We start from the raw sequence: 20,656 nt of genomic DNA, 5'->3' as shown, positions 1-20,656 counted from the left end.
TTCTTCTTCTTCTTCTTCTTCTTCTTCTTCTTCTTCTTCTTCTTCTTCTTCTTCTCCTCCACGATTCACTTCCACGGATCTTTAATTAGCTGATCTTATTTCGCCCACAGCACAGACCTGTCAACGTTTTCCTTAATTTTAAGGACAGGGCGTCTCGTTTTCGCCACACCATGCGAAAAATAAAAGTTTTTTCGGTATCTCATCATTTCTTGGCATGTTATGAAAAATACTGTGGCTCTTTTTATTAAATAAACATTATTTTTTTCTCTCTGGGTTTGGTTTTCCACACTCACATTTCACCTTGCGATTAACAGATATACATACGTATTTAGTGGTGTTTCAGACTCGTAGTGCTACTTGACGCTACACAAAGTGTTCCGAGTGTACGCATATATCGAAGGTCCTCTCCATCTGCCTGTTCTGATATGTCACTTCCAAAAGTATCTAATACTGGAGATCTTCAATAAAATTGTTAGATAACTTCAAAATTTGTCATTGTTTTTCCGTTATTCACAATTAGTGTTATAGAGAGACTATAAAGCCCCCTTGTGTTTTCAAATTCGGTCTAGAAAACCGAAATTAACGGCCGTGCTGATCCGTTACGTGACACCCTCTATCCGCAAACATAGGCACTAACTTCGCCGAGAAACGGCGGTCGCTCGATCGGTATAGTTCGCTTTATCGGTAGATCTAGGCTTACGAAATTTTATTTCCAGCTCTTCTTTAGCCCTACTTCCTCACATGGAGCCGAAGTGACTTTGTACATTCAGACATATCCTGTAATAAAATAAAAGTTGGTATTATTTCAGTAAGGCGTGCACTGTCTTCGCTCTCTCGGAAGCCGGCATCGTGGGTTCGAATCCCACTCAGGGCATGGATGTTTGTGTGCGTTTTTCTGTGTTTGTGTACAGGTAGAGGCCTTGCGATGAGCTGATCACCCGCCCAAGGAGTCCTACCGTATGTCTAAGATCTAAGAAAACCGAAGTGAACGGAGAAGTTCATGGAGGTAGGCCTAGGCCCACCGGGGGTGTAGTGCCAAGGAAAAAAAATATTTCAGTAAAGTAGGAACAAGACACTATGATTTCTGCCCATTTATTAGATGGTGACTTGATGAGATATTAGAACGTCTGAAGAATGCCTTGTTCTGGGATGTGGCATCGTGTAGATCTTGTGTGAACCGACATTTCAGAGGAATGTATCGCCTCCGAAACGTCAGTTCACACAAGATCTACACGGCGCCACATCCCACAAGACGGAATTCTTCATAGTCACCACCGTTGGAAAACCTCAAATCATACATATTAAAACGGCTGTTGTAAGTTCATATAAATCTATTTCAAACTTCAATTTGCCTTTCGAAAACTGTTCGCTTTAAAGTAACTGTTGATGGTACAAAATAGAGACCACAGTAAAATCTATAGATTCTGTCTGACGCCTTTTCCTGTATTGCAAATGCTTCAAAATAGAAGGAAACATTGATCTTCAGACATCGCAGTGCAGCATCTGCAGTTCGATTAGTTCTGCAGTAATAGATTTGCATCCGGTAGGTCCCCCCCCCTCTCTCTCTCTCTCTGGAGAGAGAGAGAGAGCGAGAAATTGGAGGAGGGGTGAACCGCCAGTTTCTGTACTCTTCCTGTCTCCCTCCGACCACTGTTTAGGATTCTCCCGATGCCGGAAACAGTATAAATGAAACAGTAAACACAATTGTAATGAAACCCAGTGGGTGTATATTAAAATATGTAAAATAGAACAATAAACGATGCGCTTAGCACACAAGTCCCCACGGTTACAACTGTAAATATTGAACTTGATGTGCATGTAGTGTAATCCCTGATTATGCAACCAGCAAATAATGTGGACTGTGTCCAATAAGAAGTGCACATAAAGGAATGAGAATTTAAAGAAGGGAATCACTTCTTCGGGTAAAGCGGGGGTAGGTCTCATCGATCAGCAGGAATAAGCCAATAAGCGCAACAGATAGAACGGACAACAAAACTTGGGATTCACCCGCCGGAGAAGACTTCGAAGACACCACTCAACTTCCGGCTCCAAACGAGTACTTCGACCAATCACCCCGCCAGACTACGAACTCGTGTTGCCGATCTGAAAGTCCAATTTTTTGATGCGGTAGTACAGGCAAGACCGATGGGCGAAGGGACGGACTAAAAAAAATGCTACTGGAAGGGGATAGAAAGGAGGCAATAGGATGATTGGGAAGTACAGCACCGTCTGGCGCGGAAACTGCTGAGCCGACACATGTACATATGTACGTAGTGTGTGACTTCTCCTCTTTCTCTGTTTCATGTTTCTATTGCGGACCGAATAGAAAACCTCAAATATGTTTTGATATTTACTCCGTACTCCTGTCAACAAGTACAGTAGTCGGGTATCGCGGCAGAGTTTCCGCGTGCGGTTCGCATCCTCATTTTCAAAATACATCCGTTAATTACGTGAGTAAATTTTAATGTCACATCTTGAATATTATTCCGTCTTCACATTTTTGCTACTATGCATTATGATAGTGACAAGGCAAACGGACACATCCCGGGCTAAGGACGGGTACTTTCTGCTTGCCTGCTGTAAATGAACCAATGAGCCGGGATAGCGCAGTCGGTATAGCGACTGCGCTACGGGCTGGATGACCAAGGGGTCGGAGTTCGAGTCCCGGTAGTGTCAAGAACTTTCTCCACGTCGTCCAGACCGGCTCTGGGGTCCACTCAACCTCCTATACAGTGGGTATCGGAGGATCTTTCCCGGGGTTAAAGCGGCCAAGGCGTTAAACTGCCCACTCACCACCAACTAGTGCCCAGGTCAAGAAAATGTGGACCTATAAATCCACTCCCCCCTACGTCTTCATGGCATAATGCCTAATGAATTAAGCACAGGGACAACTATACCCTTCACCCAGCTGTAAATGAACCAGGCCAGTGACATATGCAAAATATGTAGCAAAGCAATGATAGAATATTTGTCTATCTATCTATCTATCTATCTACAAGTACTATTATGTTTTTGGACATTAACCATCGTTCTGTCTGTTTCGGAAAAACCATCCTATTTATTTTTCAAAACGACGTTTCGGAGACTGGATTCTGTTCCCGTCCTCAGACTAAACATACTCAGTTGGGTTCAGTAGGTAGAGATAGTCCCTATCGCTGGGACGTGGTGACATGGCGGGAATTGGTCAGTCTGATTTCTTTGCACAGTGTAGGAGGAAAGAACTAACGTGTGGATGGTCAATGTCTGTCCGACCAAATGCACATTTCATCCTGATAACCATTGGGCGGGTTTCGATTACAACTGTTTATGTACTTTATAACATTCGAGCCCACTCCAATTTCGCAGTCTTTAATTTCCTGTCATCGGTAATAGAATGTTGCGCACTCACGAATTTGTGGGGTGAGGACAACACTAGCGCCAATACCTAAATGCGGTAACCATGGTAACTACTAGTAACCACGATAACCATGAAGGCAAAAGTTAAATTTGGCCGTGAGCTTAACTGATTATGCACTGCGCCATGAAGACGAATGGAGGAGTTGGATGTATAGATCCATGCTTTCTTGACCTCGGCACTTCTTCGAGGTGAGTGACAAGCTTGGCGACCTGGCCATTTTATCCCCGGGGAGAGAGCCCTCGTACCCATTGGATAGGAGGATGGCTGGGCCTCGCAGCCACCTCGTTGAGCCGTTCGAATCTCGTTAACCATATTGGCAATAATGATCATAATATCAATAGTAACCAGATAATCACAACAACTTCTGGAGACCTGCGAAATGTAAACCTACATGAGTTGAATGAAAATTCAAAATGCCACGCTGCAAAGAACACAAAGGGAAAATGTACACAGTCCTATACGGGTTGGACCTTTGCAGTCTTCTTTCATTGCAGGACTTCGGGAATATTACGTAAAGAACGTAAAGTACAAATGGACTGATATTTTTAAACTCGAGACATATTTATTAATGTCGTAGTCTATAAAGAGGTAAAGTTACTTCATGAAGACGTATGGAGGAGTGGAGGCATAGGCCCACCATTCTTGACCTCGACACTGAATGGAGATGAGTGGTCAGCGTCATGCCCCGGGCGCTTTACCCCCGGTGAAAGAGCCCCCGATACCCATTGGATAGGAGGCTGGGCAGATCCCAAAGCCGGTCCGGATGCTGTCGGGAATCGAATTCCGTCCTTCGACTCTACCGACTCTAGATAGAGAAACATTGGCGTTCTCTTTCACATGCGTTAGTTAAATCAGCACCACTCGGAAGATGTGTTCTAATTTGCCTGCAAGTGCGTTTAAAAAGCGTTATTTTTAATTATTTCCGCCACATTGCCTTTGACTTTCATGTGTTACATATACACGTATAAGTGCAGGTCTTTTTCCGAAGACAGGAATCCCTTGTCGCAAAGGATAACAGTCTACAAATATCTCACTGCAAACTCAGGAATAAATTTTCTTCGTTTTTTTTTTTTAGAGATTCTTCACTAGCAAAATGTTTCAAATAGACCTCGTAGATCATAACTAAATCTTATTATATATGCCTTACATTTGTAAGGTGGTCATTTCCTGAAATTTAATAAATTTAATTTAGATTTACGTAGGTGAGGGCCACCGCCTCTGTGGTCTAGTGTTCAGAGTTCCTGCTTACAAATCCAGGGGTCCGGGTTCGATCTACGGCGCTAACAGTTTTTCTGAGTAGTGGGTCTGGAGCGGGGTCCACTCAGCCTCGTGAGTGTAATTGAGGAGTTATTTCAAGGAAATAGCGACTCCGGTCTAGAAAACCGAAATTAACGGCCGTGAGGTTCCGTCGCGCTGACCACGCGACACCCTCTATCCGCTAAATTTGGCACTAACTTCACCGACAAGCGGCGGTCGCTCGGTCCGTATAGTTCGCTCGCGGACTACAGGCCATGGAGTTTGTTTTGTTGTTATCCTCCTATCTACATTTAGACTTCATGAGTTGTTCTCATTGTTACTTGCTAATTTTATGTTGTAAATAATTAAAAAATGTGAGCGGTGCAAATTATGTTAAGGAGGCCACAATAATGGCATTACGTAAGATACTCGGGGTACGAGGTAGCGTAGTTTGTTGAGGCACTATGCTACAAGCCGGAAGGTCGCGGGTTCGGGTCCCTTTGAGGTGGATTTTTTACCAATTTACGTAATCCTTCCAGTCGCACTGTGGCCCCGGGGTCGACTCAGTCTCTAACAGAAATGAATACCAGGGATTTTCCTGGGGGCTAAAAGACGTACGGTACGTAAGGCTGACATCCTTACCGCCATCTGTGAGTCGATTGTCTAGAAGATGTGTGAGCCTCAAGCTCTCACAACCCTATGGGCCTTCACGGCCTGTTACAGGCATACCTTTAACCTACTTTTAATGTGCTAGTATGCGGGAACGAATGTCTGTCCGTTCAGTGGTACAGTGGTAACAAGTTAACCGGCGTAGTATTATATGTGACATATGGTTTCAAGCATCTGTAAAAGTGTTACGCGAATTATAAAACGTATAGCTACGGAAGTAATGTTCACGGACTGGAAAAATATGTCGGATGAATGTGCATCCAAATATATGAGAAAAGTATTTATAGAATTATAGATAGACCTACATATTTTCCAATAATCTCTCCTCCCCCTAATATTTCTTATTCATTTCGATGTGAGAGTTGTAAATTTTTACTTATACATTTTTCTTCATAACTCAGAGTTCTTAATATAACTGAAATGCTGTGGAAATTGAAGAGAGGATTCCGTTTAATTGCTGTATAAATTTTACATTTTCCGTATTACAGCCCCGTCCTATGACAAACTGCAGCTGTCGATATGTCGTGCGCGGACCGCGCAGAATACTACAAAAGTTTTGTGCTGAATTCCATAAAATATTCGTCACGGAGTCCATGTATTCATCCCATGTTGAATGGGGTGGCTGGCAGCTCTTTGATTTCGTTTAAGATAACTCCGTCCCCCCGTCCCCCCAACCAACCCACCGAACTTAAAAGTTTACACCTGGGATCTTCCCGTTCAGTTATGCATGCTGATGGGCTGTTCTCAAGAAGTTGAAATTGAGTATTAAATTGCTTTTGAGTGTCAATTAGCTTTTCAAGTTGAAGCTCACGCAGAGCATATCTCACTTTGCCATAAAGAGAAAGAAGGAATGAAGGGAAGTGAGAGGAACTGTAAGAAATAATATAGAAACGAGAGACATCATACAAGGAATGAAATAAAGATAACAATTGCAGTCCCTGGCCAATCGCGGGGCTACATTCCCAATAAGTAGTCAGTGTAAGAATCATTACAGAAGACATGCGGCCAGAGAAACCGCAGGCGTTCTTATCTCATTTTTCTCNCTCCGAAACGTCGGTTAACACCACATATACACGGTGCCAAATCCCAGAAGACTGCTTTCTTCATAGTCACCGCCGTGAAAGCCTCAAATCTTACGTCATAGCATGTTTACAAATTAAATATTCAGGTAGACGGTAAAAAAAGTAATAAATCTATCCTGTTACAGGCCGCAGAGGCCCATAGGGATGTGAGACGTTGAGGCTCCCATATTTTCTAGACATTCGGCTCATAGATGGCGGCAAGGTTGTCAGCCATACGCGCCGGCCGCCCTTTACCTCCCCAAGTTCAATTAATCAAGCATGTGATTGTTACACAGTTGAGTAGTCACTTTATTAATTGGCTACTTGTTTCGTCACATAGCCAACAGATTTGTTAGGGAGTTTATCAGTTTCTCGGTTCGTTGGTATCTTGATTGGTTGGGTAATCAGAATTAATGGAAACATGCAAGAGATTTTCCGCATTCGACGTAATAAATAATTCTCCGGTGCACTATCACCGTTGTACTTTTTTTTTTGTATATCCCAGGGTGATCCTTTATTACCCTTTCATTTAAATGAGAGACACTTAGTTCTGTTCCTGTGAGAGCAGTTTGGTCTCAGAGCGTTTTAGTCTGTATGGAGCGGTTTAATGACACATAGCCCAGTGGACTTCCTTCCCTGGCACAGTTTCTCTTCAAGAACGTGTGTTTTATATAACTGTCAGAACATAACATATCACCTAGTTTAAAAAGAAATGTGTAGTCTTGTACACATGCTGTATATATGAGTTTCCTGTATTTCTCAGAATAATTAGCGCTTATTTTCCTAAGCACTCTGGCGCCATTGACTTTTATAATAAAGGTGCATTACGTTTTCTTTGATGTAGGAACTGAGGGTTTAAATTGTTAAATGATCTGGAGGCTTCAAAGTATGAATACTTAATCTGAGCTCTATCGTCGATCTCCATCGTGGTGTGTGATAATGATAATAATAATTCAGTTGTGTAAGATTTGAGGTTTTCACGGCGGTGACTATGAAGAAAGCAGTCTTCTGGGATGTGGCACCGTGTAGATGTGGTGTTAACCGACGTTTCGGAGGAACGTATCGCCTCCATCTTCAGGGTAGAAGGAAGAGACCGTGAGAACCGGTAAACCCCAGAAGACTGCTTTCTTCAATAAATCAATTCTTTATTATTTATGTGCTGAGTCAACAGCTGAAAGGCCAATTACAAACACAGAACTGTGTAGATACAAGTAATTATATTATGGATACAACACAACATAAAGATAAAGACGAATTATAGGCATGCACTGGAGGAAACAACACATTAATACAGAAAGTAAACACAAGAACATGATAACTAAGAACTACATAACACAGAACATTAGGAATATGAACAAATATTATTAACTACTTTAGATTTATGCGTATAAATGTGATTGAGAGAAACAGCCCCGACTGCAAATATTTCTAGATCATTACCCACCGCGTCGGTAACAAGGGCGCACCGAACAGGACAGGGTTTCTTAGAGGGACAAACACGGAGCAGTGAGAAGTCCCTAAGATTGCTGGGAGGAACACGGATGCTAATATATTTTTTTCATTCATTCATTCAATTCAATTCATGTTTATTTACGTGCAATAACTTAACAGCACAGTGGCCAATTACAAAGTTATCACGAGTATATAAGGTACAGAAAATAATTAAAACAAAATACAAATATGACAAATAAATCTGTGAACATAAATCGAAAGAAGGCTGAAATATTATACATACATTTATGAAATATTACGAATGTTGCTAATACTGTTATAAATTAAATATTTAGATAAGACACCTGGGAGTGATAGCATAAAAGTAATAACAAGTCAATAAATTAAAACCAGTTACATAAGAGAAATTAAAGTTAGCCGAGGTATACACATTTGTAGTTAATGAGAACACTAATCCAGTAACACCGTAGAAGGTTTGGTACATGCTTGTAAAATATGATTCAGAGAAACCGCTCCGTCTGCAAATATGTCGAGATCTTTACCCACCACGTTGGTAGTAAGGGCGCACCGAGAAGAGGGACAGTGTCTTTTTGAGGGACGAACGCTAAAAGTAGAGAAGTCTCATAATAACAAAAATAAATAGTTCATTATTTATTACGTGCTGATTCAACATATAATGATGAGTTCCAGTGGTCAGAGTCAGCACAGGTTCAAACAAAGAATTAAACATGCTGTTAACAACAGAGCTTCAGCCACAGGCCCCAGGAATGCCATTTAGATGAAAATTTAGTTTGCCAAAAATATCAGTGCTAATGCAGCAAAATCACGACTGGCAGATGAACAATTTCCGCCGGAAATACTAATCATACAAAAATCAACGTGTTGTTGAAAATAAAGTTTTGAGTCAATATGCACGCCTAATCTTTGATAGAGCCGGATTGTAATATAGGGGGATTAACAAAGACTATATCTTGATAAAATGTCGTTTTCTTGTAAAAGAAAATGTCGATCATTTTACTAATGTTGAACTTGCAAGGCATGAGGAACAGTGTAAAAAGGCGTAACTTACAAACAAACAAACGGAGAAGAAAATTAAGAAAGGTGACAAAATTAGAAATTGTGGATTTAAATTTTGTAAATCCGTGCTGAAAGTGATTTGTCTTAGACTTTAAAAAATGATAAAAGTTGATTCTAAATGGTTCTGACGATGGTGGATGCCACACAGAATTACTGGGGTTTTGGACTTTTTCCATCGTCCAGAATTCTAGGTAATAGAGGACACGACGTTTCGGAAACTGTATCTGTTTCCGTCTTCAGGTGAGAAAGGAACACACCTACTCAGTTGGGCCCCTTAGAAAGAGCTCATACTCACATTGAGATTAGCTCTTTCTAAGGGGCCCAACTGAGAAATGCTTAGGTTGAGATGCTTTTTGGCAGTAAATTTGAGCCGGTGAAGTTTGTCAGACGTAATGGGTTCTTTAACTAGTTTGTGGTAAAAGGCAAATTCTTTGTAGAAGTGATCAGGCTTGTTCTTCTTTAAGGTCAGTAAAATAAAAATTCATTCTTTGACTTCAGTATGAGTTTACGGGAAAGCCTGACAGGGAAGGTGTGTTTCCCAAACAGGTGCCCAGCTCACAGAGCAGGCCTATGAGCACAGGTTCCTTATAGACAGAAGATGAGCCGTGAGTACCCAGGATGTTACATAGTGCTAAGTTTGATTGTTCGGGGGGGGGGGTGCTAATAGGTATTATTAAATTAGTGACAAAAGAACGATGACTACAATTACGGTGGATAACACTGAATTCTGTGTCAGTAATTGAAAGTTAGACAGTACACGTCAGGCCAACTGCTGTCATCACTAGGATAGTTGTACTCAGCTAAAGTGGAGAAAGCACGTGGAAGAAAAAAATGGCGTCCATTTCAGTTTGGCATATTAATGACAGACGCCACAGAATAATTTCAGTTAGTTCCAAGGACACTGAAGTGCCCAAGCATCTGAAGGTGAAAATTTTCGGCACATAACCTATTTTCAACGTGGTAGCATAGTTGGTTGAGGCACTTTGCTACAAGCCGAAGGACGCGGGTTCGCGTCCCGATGAGGTAGATTTTTTTTACTTAATCCTTCCAGCCGCACTATGGCCCTAGAGTCGACTCAGCCTCTAACAGAAATGAGTACCATGAATCTTCCTGGGGAGTAAAGGGCGGCCGGCGAGTAAAGCTGACAACCTTACCGCCATATTTAAGCCTATTATCTAGACAAATGTGGGAGCTTCGACGTCTCACAACTCTATGGGCCTTGAAGGCCTGTTACAGGGATACTTTACCTTTTACCGGGAGAGAAACAGTGATTGCCAATAAGCAGGTTAAATTAGTGTGAAATAAGGATTTCGATCCATACACATTCTTGAAGACATTTGAAGTCAAAACTACGTATGACACCGAATTATATCTCAGAAATTAGTGCGCCTTCTCCATGTGGGCTTGTGTCGGCTACGTACTACGTATGTTTCAGGAAACAATTTAATATCAAGTAAGGAGTTATTTAACCATGTTTCAGTTAGGTATACAGTTTTAAAGTCGTAAGAACAGAGAGTCCAAAATGTGCTGCCCCAAGACCACGAGTACTTTGATAGAGAACTTCGTGAGCCGTCCCTGTCAGAAACATTAAAATATATATCCGTTGGCCCCTGGGCCAGGAGCTCTCTCTTTCAGCTCCATTATCACCTTTGTTATGCACATTATTCATCGTGTTCCTGGAGGATGCTGGCAGGTGAAACGGAGCCTTCTGGAGAGCAGATCTGATCAGGTTAAGCCTCCGATAAAGTGGAGCAATTAAGCAGCGTTAGGCGGTACTCTCGTGCTATTAATTAAGCCGAAGTCTTCCTCATTAACCGATAAAGAAGCATAACATTTAGGCTTTGCCTTAATCCTGGTGCACATGGGCGAAGTTGATTTTAATTGCCCCAATGAAGAACTCTTAGCATCTGTTTTGAAATGTCAGAGGGAAAACAAAAACACCTTTCGCTTTAACCATTTTTGCAGTAGTAGAGAGTGAGTTCTGGGCACAATGGCCGCGTGGTCTGAGGCATGAATTGCCTTCTCCCGTTCAAGCACTGGGATTGTGGGTTCGAATCCCACTTGAGGCGTGGGTGTCTGTGTGCGTTTATTCTGTGTTTGTGCTGTCCTGTGTGCGGGTAGCGGCCTTGCTACGGGCTGATTCCCCGTCCAATGAGTCTTGACGGCAGTGTAAAAGATAAAGATACTGAAAAAGCGACCAAGGTCCAACAGAAGGATGTAGAGCCATAGATAGATTAGAAAGATGGAAGAGAATTGACTTAAGAGTTGTCCTTAAGAGGTGGAAACAGAAAATATATCCATCTATGTTGGTCAAAATTTTCTATTAAACATTAAAATACTATGGCTAGTATTGCAAAATATCGTTGAGAGAAATATGTTTTTGTTTTAAGTACGCCAGCGACCATTCAGACATCAGACCCTGATGCGCATATAACACAAGGGCAGTTTTTCCTTGAAGAACCGTCATTGGCCAAAGAAAAGTCTCTATTATATGAACAGGAATTCGAAGAATACAGTTTCCAGAATGGAAGAACGGAATTTAAAACCAAGGTAAACTTCAACAACAGCGACAACAACAATAAGACAGTAATAATAATAACGAGAATGTCTCTGTTAATCATCACTATAACAACAGTATCAGTAACGTACTCTTGGGATGCCCCCAACAGGCCATCAAGAAACACTTTTGTTCCCTTCGATTTTTTTTAAATATTATCTTTAAAGAAGGACGGCCTCTGTGGTATAGTGTTCAGAGATCCTGGCTACAGATCCAGAGGTCCCAGGTTCGTTTCCCGGCGCTACCAGATTTTCTCAAAAGTGTGTCTAGAACGGGGTCCACTCAGTCTCGTGAGGATAATTGAGGAGATATTTCAAAGGAAATAGCTTCTCCGGTCTAGAAAACCGATATTAACGGCTGTGGGGATCCGTTGCGCTGACCACGCGACACCCTCTATCCGCTAATGTTGGCACTAACTTCGCCGATAAACAGCGGTTGCTCGGTTGGTATAGTTCGCTTGCGGACTAAGAGCCACGGAGAGGTTATCTTCAAGGAGGAACTTTCGATTAAAACTGAACGCCCTTTTTACGCATTACGTATTGTGACTGAGATGAATCTTTTTTTATTTGCAATAAATGTGCTACCCTGCTTGACGTGTATAACCGACGTATCATACAGCGTAGGGGTTGGCGTCATGTCCCATGGCAGTCGTATTTCATTTTGACGAACCTTCTCTTTTCGTTCAAAGAATTCTGTTATCAGCATTATTTATAATGTCTGTTTTGGTTTCTCTGAAGTGAGAATGTCATCTTGAGAAACATCTTCCGCTCTCGGAAATGGCATATCTGTAGCGAATTATAACTCTCCCTCATGACGGGCTGTTGTCTTCCGGTTCTTATCTGCTTGTTGCACTTTACATAAAATTGTTATGCACGAAATTTAGTGGAACGTTGTACACGAGAAAATGGAATACTTCAACAACGGATCATTAGTTTGTTGGTTGTTAAACGAAGCCGTGTAAAGTACATAAATTATTTAGCTTTTATGACGCCCATTGCTTATCCGGCTTTCTGGTAAAGGGACAGGTTTCGTTGCTTTAAGTAGAAATGGCAGGAGCCTATAGAAAAATGCAGGGTAAGCTTTATGGTGGTAACATAAAGGGGAATGGAGTAGACCGGACAGGTAACAAACGCGGGGAAGAGATGAGAAATGCGCACATAGTTGTGGTAAGAGAAAGTAAAAGGCAGATATTATATATGGAATATCAACGCGTAAGTGGAAGAATATCTTGAAAGTGGAGCTTATACGGATATTTCGGTGGGTCTGGCTGAGAATGGCTGACAGCGGCAGGCTCTTGTGAAGAATCAAATGTGAGCAGTTTCTTGAGAGACTGAATTTTGACTCCTCAAAGAGGAGTTTGAGAGTTTGTTTCCCTTCCAAGGTAACGTTCTCTAGATCAGTTGTATGTTAGAAAGTATGTCCAGTGTTCTTGCATTTTTTTTTTACTTTTTTACAGTATACCTGAACAATATACCATGTTTTGTGCAGTATATTACACGACGGTAAGTAGGATGGTTTGGACCATTGTAACGGTGTAGGTAGACGCGGTTTCTCTTGTGAAAAAATGTTTGGCGAGAATTTTTGTCTGATTGGTGAACTGTGTCATCAGTTGTTGACCGCTGATTATAGATATAGAACTGCAGTATGCATTACCTCAATTTATATTCTCGGAAAATAACTCAAAATTCCTAACCCACTCATTACGCGAGACTGTAAGGCTTATTAGCCCATTCATTCCGTTTTAGCTGGGAATTATAAAGGCTTTGTGTCTGCTACTGTCGCCCTTCTGCCATAGAAGTTGGAGCTTTATCCATCAGCATTCAGACCGTAAGCTCCTTTAACGTGGAGCCGATTGTTTTGTCAGCTGGCTATCGCCGTACTGTTTGGAAGCACAGCGTATTTCCTAACTCAGAATAAACACATTTATGGTGTTTGCATTGTTTTAATGATTTTAATATCATATTCACCCATGAGTTTTTTATTATTGTTTATAGTGTTGTGACTGGATTTTTGGAACCCTTTAAATTTATATAATTTATATTTTGGAAATGCTTGCCATCGTTCAGTTCCCAACATTTTGACTTCTCGCCTGCTATCTAAAAAACATAAAAATTGAACCCTACAAAACTGTAATTACGCTTATAGTTTTGTATAGGTGTGAAACCTGGTCTCTTGAGTGTATTAGAGAACAGGGCGCTGAGGAGAGTATTTGGTCCGAAAAAAAACGGCATAATGAGGAGCTTCATAACTTGTACTCTTCGACAAATATAATTACAATGATCAACTCAAGGACGATGAAAGATGCAGGGCATGTAGCTGGCACTGGGAGAAGAGGAACATATATAAGGTTTCAGTGGGAAAGCCAGAAGAAAAGAGACCACTAGGAGGACGTAGGTGGGTTGTTAATATTAAGATGGATCTTAGACAAATAGGATGGGATAGAGTGTACTTGATTCATCTGGCTCAGAAGAGGGAACAGTGGCGGTGTCTTGTGAAAGTAGTAATGAACATTCAGGCTTCATGAAATACTTGAGAATTCTTGTGTATCTGAGCGACTGATGGTTCCTCAAGGAGGCCTCAGCTCAATGAAGTTAGTTATAATTAATATTTATAAATTTTGTTCCTACCTTTAAGAAAACACATCACCTCTAAGTAGCAGACATCAGCAGCCCCTTAATATTGGTCTCGGAAACATATACTGCTTATTCTTTGACTCAAAGGAGACCGACTAATGCTCTGTATAGGTCTCATTACAGTTTACTCCTGTCGAATAAGAAGGTAATTAATGAATTATGGTTTCGAAAGATGTTAAAGATGCGGCCGTAGCCTACTTTACGGTATATGTTTGGAGATGTCGAGGAAACCCACGAAATCCTCAGAATAATATGTTTCGGGGTCCAGATTTAAAGCTGAGTGCTCCAGGACACGAATCAGGGATTCTAACAGTCGGACTTCCTTCTGTTAGAAATTTCGACTCATTGGACGTTATGCAGGTGGTGTTAATGATCTCTTATGAAGTTGAATTGCCTACGAACCAACTTTACTTACCGTTCTGTAACACTAACGCGTCTTTTGTGTGAAATGCAGTTTCGATGAACGTAATATTTCGTGTACTTTCCATTGCTATATTGAGCGCCCTCTAATTCTCGTGTCTTTCTTTGCAGGTTTTGGATTTGTCACATTTCAAAGTGAGGACGTCGTTGATAAAGTCTGCGAAATTCATTTTCACGAAATCAACAATAAAATGGTAAGTTATTAATGGTATTATTTGTGTTACATATCTTAGTATTCTTAATGCAGAATATCTGTGGTGTACCTGTTTATTTTATGTCAGATCAAAAACAAAACACACTCCGTGTCTTTATTCCGCAAGTGAATTATACTGACCGACGGAGCGGCCGCCACTTATTAGTGCCAACGTTAGCGGATAGAGGGTGTCGCGTGATCAGCCCAACGAATCCCCACGGCCGTTAATTTCGGTTTTATAGGCCGGAGCCGCTACTTTTCCATTCAATTAGCTCTTCAATTTTCCTCGCGAAGCTGAGTGGACCACTTTCCAGACCCACTACTTTTTAGAAAATCTGATAGCGCCGGGAATCATACCTGGGGCCTCTGGATCTGTAGCCAGAAACTCTGACCACTAGACCACAGATGTGGTTTTTTTATGTCAGAACATCAGTTCATTTGTTGGTCGATCCATACTTGTGAAATTTTCTTTTAAACTTCTTTGTAATTTATCCCGTGAATCTGAAGTGGTTCTACAGATGTCACTACATGTTATAGTAATCCGTTCCCAGTTGAGTTCTTCGAAAAAAAGATATTGTGTTACTTTACTAAATTAGACAGGGACATCAGATATGCTGTTTCCCATAAGAAAGGGGTATGGACTTATTGGAAACTAATGTAACACGAAACTTCAGATATAAACTGTAATTTCATGGTACACTTCCTTCTTCAGCATAAAATCCTTACATGCATTCGAGCTGTAGGTTCATTCAAGATAAAATTCCATCATTGTCCCGAATGTCAAGTTAATTGAATCCACATCTGCAATGCCGTCAGTATTTAGTTAACTTATTTAGTTGCTGTTAGCAATGTCAACTACTGGAAGTGAGCCTTTGACAGTTAAAGGTAGAGGCATAAATAGGATACAATAACTAAAGGCGAGATATGTAAGAATCTTAAATGGATGCATTTTTTTTCAATGGCTCTTCCAGCCCATTCCTCTTATTTAGTCCCATAATCATTTCACGGAGTCTCCTTGGAAGTAGGTTCTGCCCCTCGCAAGGCCGCTACCTAAACACAAGACAGCTCGCTTCCGAGCGAGCGAAGACAGTGCATGCCTTAGACCGCTCGGCTACCGTGACCGGCCATTGCGATTGGATATTAGAGTTAGTTTCCAAAATAACCAGCTGTCTTTACCTACGTTTAGAGAGTGTTCTGATTAGACTGTGATTCATGTTACGAACGTTCTGAGATCCCCCGTAAACAAGAATTTTCCTGCAACAAGTCCGAGTTTTTGTGAGATTAGCTCAGGCCAGGAAGACGATTGAATGATAGGTGTGGTCCTCTGAACCAGTAGTCAGTGGTCGTTCAGACTTCTCTTTTCAAGGCAAAGAAGTCAGATCAGGCCGCAAGAAGCAGAGTTACAGTGAGTTAACCGATCTTTTAGTTACGGGAAGGACCAAGGGATAAATGGGATTATTTTGGGCCTCAGCCTTTGGTGGGGTGAAGGGGAGAAGGGGAACGTGCTAAGAGACTCCGGCCATCACTGGAAAGGGCTTCTTGCGACCTCCTCTTGAATTGTATGAAGAAAAAGAAGTAGACAAGTATTTGTACTGTAAAATGCGAGACAATGCCCAGAGGTACCCATTGTTATTTGACCGGTATGTGAATTTAGGGAGATTGAGGCCCTGTGCCGCACACGAATCACGACCTAAGGACTCTTAAAGTAATGATCTTGGCTTCAGTAACCCTTCCAGACGACCCAGTCTGGCGGTAATCAGTGCCATATAGTGTTACTGGGAACTGACATATGAGAGCTTGTTACTCCGGGATCGCAGTATTAACCAAGCTGCAAGTCTTGCCGCGTTAATGTACATCCTCGTTTCCGTAAGACGAAATAGGAAGGTTAGTGGGGGGCTAAAGTGAATTTCAAGATAGATGAGATGAGATGAGAGAGTAAAGAAGATTCATCCCTCTTGTGAACCCTCATACACTCAGACAGGCTTTGTCAGGGCCTCGTATCTCTCACTTTGCTCCATTTCTGTCTCGCGAGTGTTTAAACAAGTACATTGCTTGTACCCCGCAGAACGTCTTAGTGGCTCATTCAGTTACTTGTACTTATTTGACGACACTGCTTCAGCTGCACAGCTCGTATGATGTACAAAATAAGTAGAAAGATAGTACGAACACAGCAGACAGTGATTTGGAAATAGATATGTTGCACTTATCCAGGATACGACACCTCATTTGGCGTAGAGAGACGGATGAAATGAACGGAATTCCTCAGTCAGGATAGCTCCTAACCCCCATATTCTCAGAATACAAGGGGCACGCGGTAGCGTAGTTGGTTGAGGCATTATGCTGCAAGCTGGAAGGTCGCGGGTTCAAGTTCCGATGAGGTCATTGGATTTTTACAATTGACCTTTTCCTTCCGGCCGCACTATGGCCCTGTGGCCTACTCAGTCTCTAACAAAAATGAGTACCAGGAATCTTCATGGAGGGTAAAGGGCAGCCGGCGCGTAAGGCTGACAACCTTACCGCCATCTTTGAGCCGATTGTCTAGATAATGTGGGACCCTCAACGTCTTACAACCCTATGGGCCTTCACGGCCTGTTACAGGGATAGTTTTACTTTACTTTTACTATGCTACAATCCGAAAGGTTACGGATTCGATTCCCGATGAGTTTATTGGATTTTTCAATTTACCTAATCCTTACAGCCGTATTGTGGCTCTGGGGCCGACTCACTCTCTAACAGAAATGAGTACCAGGAGTCTAGAGGTAAAGGGCGGCCGGCGAGTAAGGCTGAAAAACGTCCGTATCTGGTGTCAGTTGGACGCAATTAAGAATGTGAATGAAGTGTGTGACTTGCTTTATGCATACTGCTCATGTCTAATTTCATCACTTCACTGTTGCCTCTTGACTGAAGTTAATATGAAGAGCGTTTGTCGTCAGATAGGTTAGGCTTCATCTTACATGTAAAACTTGGAGTTCTTAATGCTTTCAGCACATTTTATGTGCCCATCTATTGTGGGTGCATATGTGTGTTTGTGTGGGTGTTCTTGCCGCATCTATTGTGGGTGCATATGTGTGTTTGTGTGGGCGTTCTTGCCGATATAACGTCTCGCTTTAACGACTTGTTTGGCGAAGAGAGGTTATGAAAGGCGCCCTGCCTACGGGGCAGATTTGTGCACGCATGGAGAGTAGAGGGGTGCGGTGTCACACGTAATGAAACGGGTGAAGTAGGGTTAAATCTTCTCCTAAGCCGTATGTGAGAACCTCATCTAAAAGCACCCTTTTGCAGTGGAGCACTTTTCTGCGTAATATGGAACGAGGCATGGTATGGCTTTCCATTCGGTACCCAAAACCGGTTCGGTAAGGTTAAAGGTGTAAACTTGTCCTTGTGCTTAATTAAGCATCACATCATGAAGATGTAGGGGGGAATGTGGAGGTACTGCACTCTTAACTTCGTCACTAGATGGAAATGGGTAACCGGTTTCACACCCCAACTGATTTACCTCCGAGGAGAGTGCAGGTACACATAATATTATAGTTAGGGCAAACTGCTGAGATGATTTGAAAGCTGTGGATGAAGGAATAATTACTGACCTTACCTAGAATCTAACACCGACACCGAGGTGTCCACCCCGTAGTCCAACTCCGGCTTTTGTTCGATAATTATTATAAACAGATAATAACGCATGAAGTCACCGTGATAGACTATTCTTTTGTCACCCTTTGAGGCTCAGTTTAACAGGAGAGGGTAAATATGTAGGAAGTTGTGGTTTCTTAAACAGTTAAAGCGTATGGGTTGATATCAATGAAATATTAACCAATTAACGTTTGACAGCTGAATCCTAAGGTGCTACTTCCAAAGTCCGTCATTGGATACGGTCCTCAGCCAGCTCAATCCATCTCTCCTCTTCATACCTCGTCTCCCTATTATCCATCTTAAGGCTCTTTGCCCATATAACTTTCTGTCTTTTGAGTGGGCGTTTCCGAAGTTTCGCCACCACATATTTTATGAATTTCTCGCCTTCTGCATCCTAGCAACATGATTTCCAGGTTTCACTGCCTTCACCCATATATATCATGAAATTCTTCGTTAAGTACTGCGTAATATCCTAAAGTGGTCGCTTATTTCATCCAAGCGTGTAACATATTGAAGAATTTTATCTTCTAGGACATAACGTCATGTAGTCCGTTGAAAATCAACCGACATTTCGCTTCCATCATTATGGTCAAAGATTAAGTCAAGCAAGAAACCATCATGAAGCAGGTAGGAATCAGAACTGAAGATGGAGGCGACATTTTCCTCCGAAATGTCGCTTAACTCTGAGCAGACTACATGATGTTATACCCCAAAACATAAAACTCTTCGTAACTACTGCTATGAGAACCTCGAATCCTACATATTATCACGTTTATTAGTGACTAAAGACGAGGGTTTGGATCGGTGAGTCGATATTCACTATTGTAACTCTAAATAATTATATCACTTTCAAGCTTACTGTAATTATAACACATAAATAAAGACTTCTATATTTGCTTACACTAGTCGTTGCTAGGTAACAGATCTAAACAACGGCTATTCCTCTGCAAAAGTTTCCCTATCCGTTTCCTAGAAACGGATTTTAACACAGAAACTGTAACTGTCACACTCAAGATATCATTGCACAACAGCACACGTAAAGTTTTGACCTCACACGTTAACTCTTCGCAGGTCGACTTGTAATTCTTCTTCAACTACGAACTTTCCGTGGCTATCTCATACGGAGAAGTGACTGACTCATAGCGCCGATTGTCTTCAAGATAACTCCTGTGCACGAACCCACGGAAAACGCCATCTTCTTTCGTTAATGATGCTTGTTTACAGCTTCGTTGCCTGGCAACAGACAACCTATTGTTCCATGCGTTTCTTTGGAGCAGACAGCATAGAGAACACAGTTTCTCCTATACTGTTGTCACGTTCTAAAAGGGGGTGTTTACCGTCCGTCTCATAGAAACGGCAGTTCTTCTATTGTTGCCTATATTCCTTGCCGTGAGAATGTTTACGGACATCCATCTTTTGTTGCGTAACCTAGCCACGGACTTTTTACCAAGAATCTGTCTTCGCAAGAACTTGTTCACCAACCCGTTGCCTAGCAATGCGTATACATGTAATAATATGTTAAATATTGTTTTCTTTTTCTGTCTGTTGGACGCAAAATATGTCCTGCACTTGGTTGCAGTCTCTATAAATAACGCACATATCTGCGTAACAAACAAGTTAACTTCAATATAGAGTTTTATTACTACTTGCAGAAATTCGATGTCGTACAAAGGCTTTCTCTTGCACCAGTTTAAAACACAGTACTCAACAATTGCTGGTCCGTGTCACCAGTCAGACATTCTGCCTCCCACACGTTTCTTCACAAGAGAAACCGCACCTACACACTCCATTCCAATTGCACCGAAACATATGCAGGAAAATGTGCTTCAGAAAGTGTTCTCAGAACTTCTTGTATAATTATCCGACTTGGCCGTGCATTTCACATCGTAGCCTGTAATCCTTCTAGTATTTACAGTGAAGTACTCTCTTTCACACATACGAATAATTCGACTTTCATCTTGGACTGAACGAAGTGCTATCCTGGGCGTTCAGCATCAATCTAAACCCACAGAGTAGACCTGAGGAAGAAGAGACGCCTCTCGGAATTTTCACGCCACTTTAAGTCACATCAGCAAGCCCACATACACACTAATCTTGTTGTCCTGGAATTGTGGCTTTTGACAAATTAATACAAACACTATAATAGCTTATATCATATTAAGCTGAAGTAATTGCGTTGTCGCATCAAGCCACACCGTCTTGTCCAGTCTGCTAGTGAAATTCTTGCTGCCTACGTTCAGGGGAGTAACTTCATACTGCTCCAGCTACAGCACGTGCTGCCCAGCGCTCGTGCAGGCATAAACTGATATCTGTCAAGGAAGTTTTAGGAAC

The 20,656-nt window shown here is 41.8% G+C and overlaps 1 protein-coding gene across 5 annotated transcripts in view; it reads left to right on the top strand.

Annotated features, from left to right (window-relative positions):
* LOC111861415 (RNA-binding protein Musashi homolog Rbp6) overlaps nt 1-20,656 on the top strand; it is a gene marked incomplete at its 5' end in the record, with an annotated part of 815,587 nt that overhangs the window by 704,262 nt on the left and 90,669 nt on the right. For all 5 annotated transcript variants that reach the window (XM_033750309.1, XM_033750308.1, XM_033750310.1 and 2 more), the window contains 1 exon segment: nt 14,614-14,696. In XM_033750309.1, the coding sequence (XP_033606200.1) occupies nt 14,614-14,696 (83 nt within the window).

The sequence above is a fragment of the Cryptotermes secundus genome, unplaced genomic scaffold (genome assembly GCF_002891405.2).
Source record: "Cryptotermes secundus unplaced genomic scaffold, Csec_1.0 scaffold605, whole genome shotgun sequence".
Classification (NCBI taxonomy): domain Eukaryota; kingdom Metazoa; phylum Arthropoda; class Insecta; order Blattodea; family Kalotermitidae; genus Cryptotermes; species Cryptotermes secundus.
Note: the sequence above shows the minus strand (reverse complement) of the source record. Positions and strands in the feature narration are given on the sequence as shown.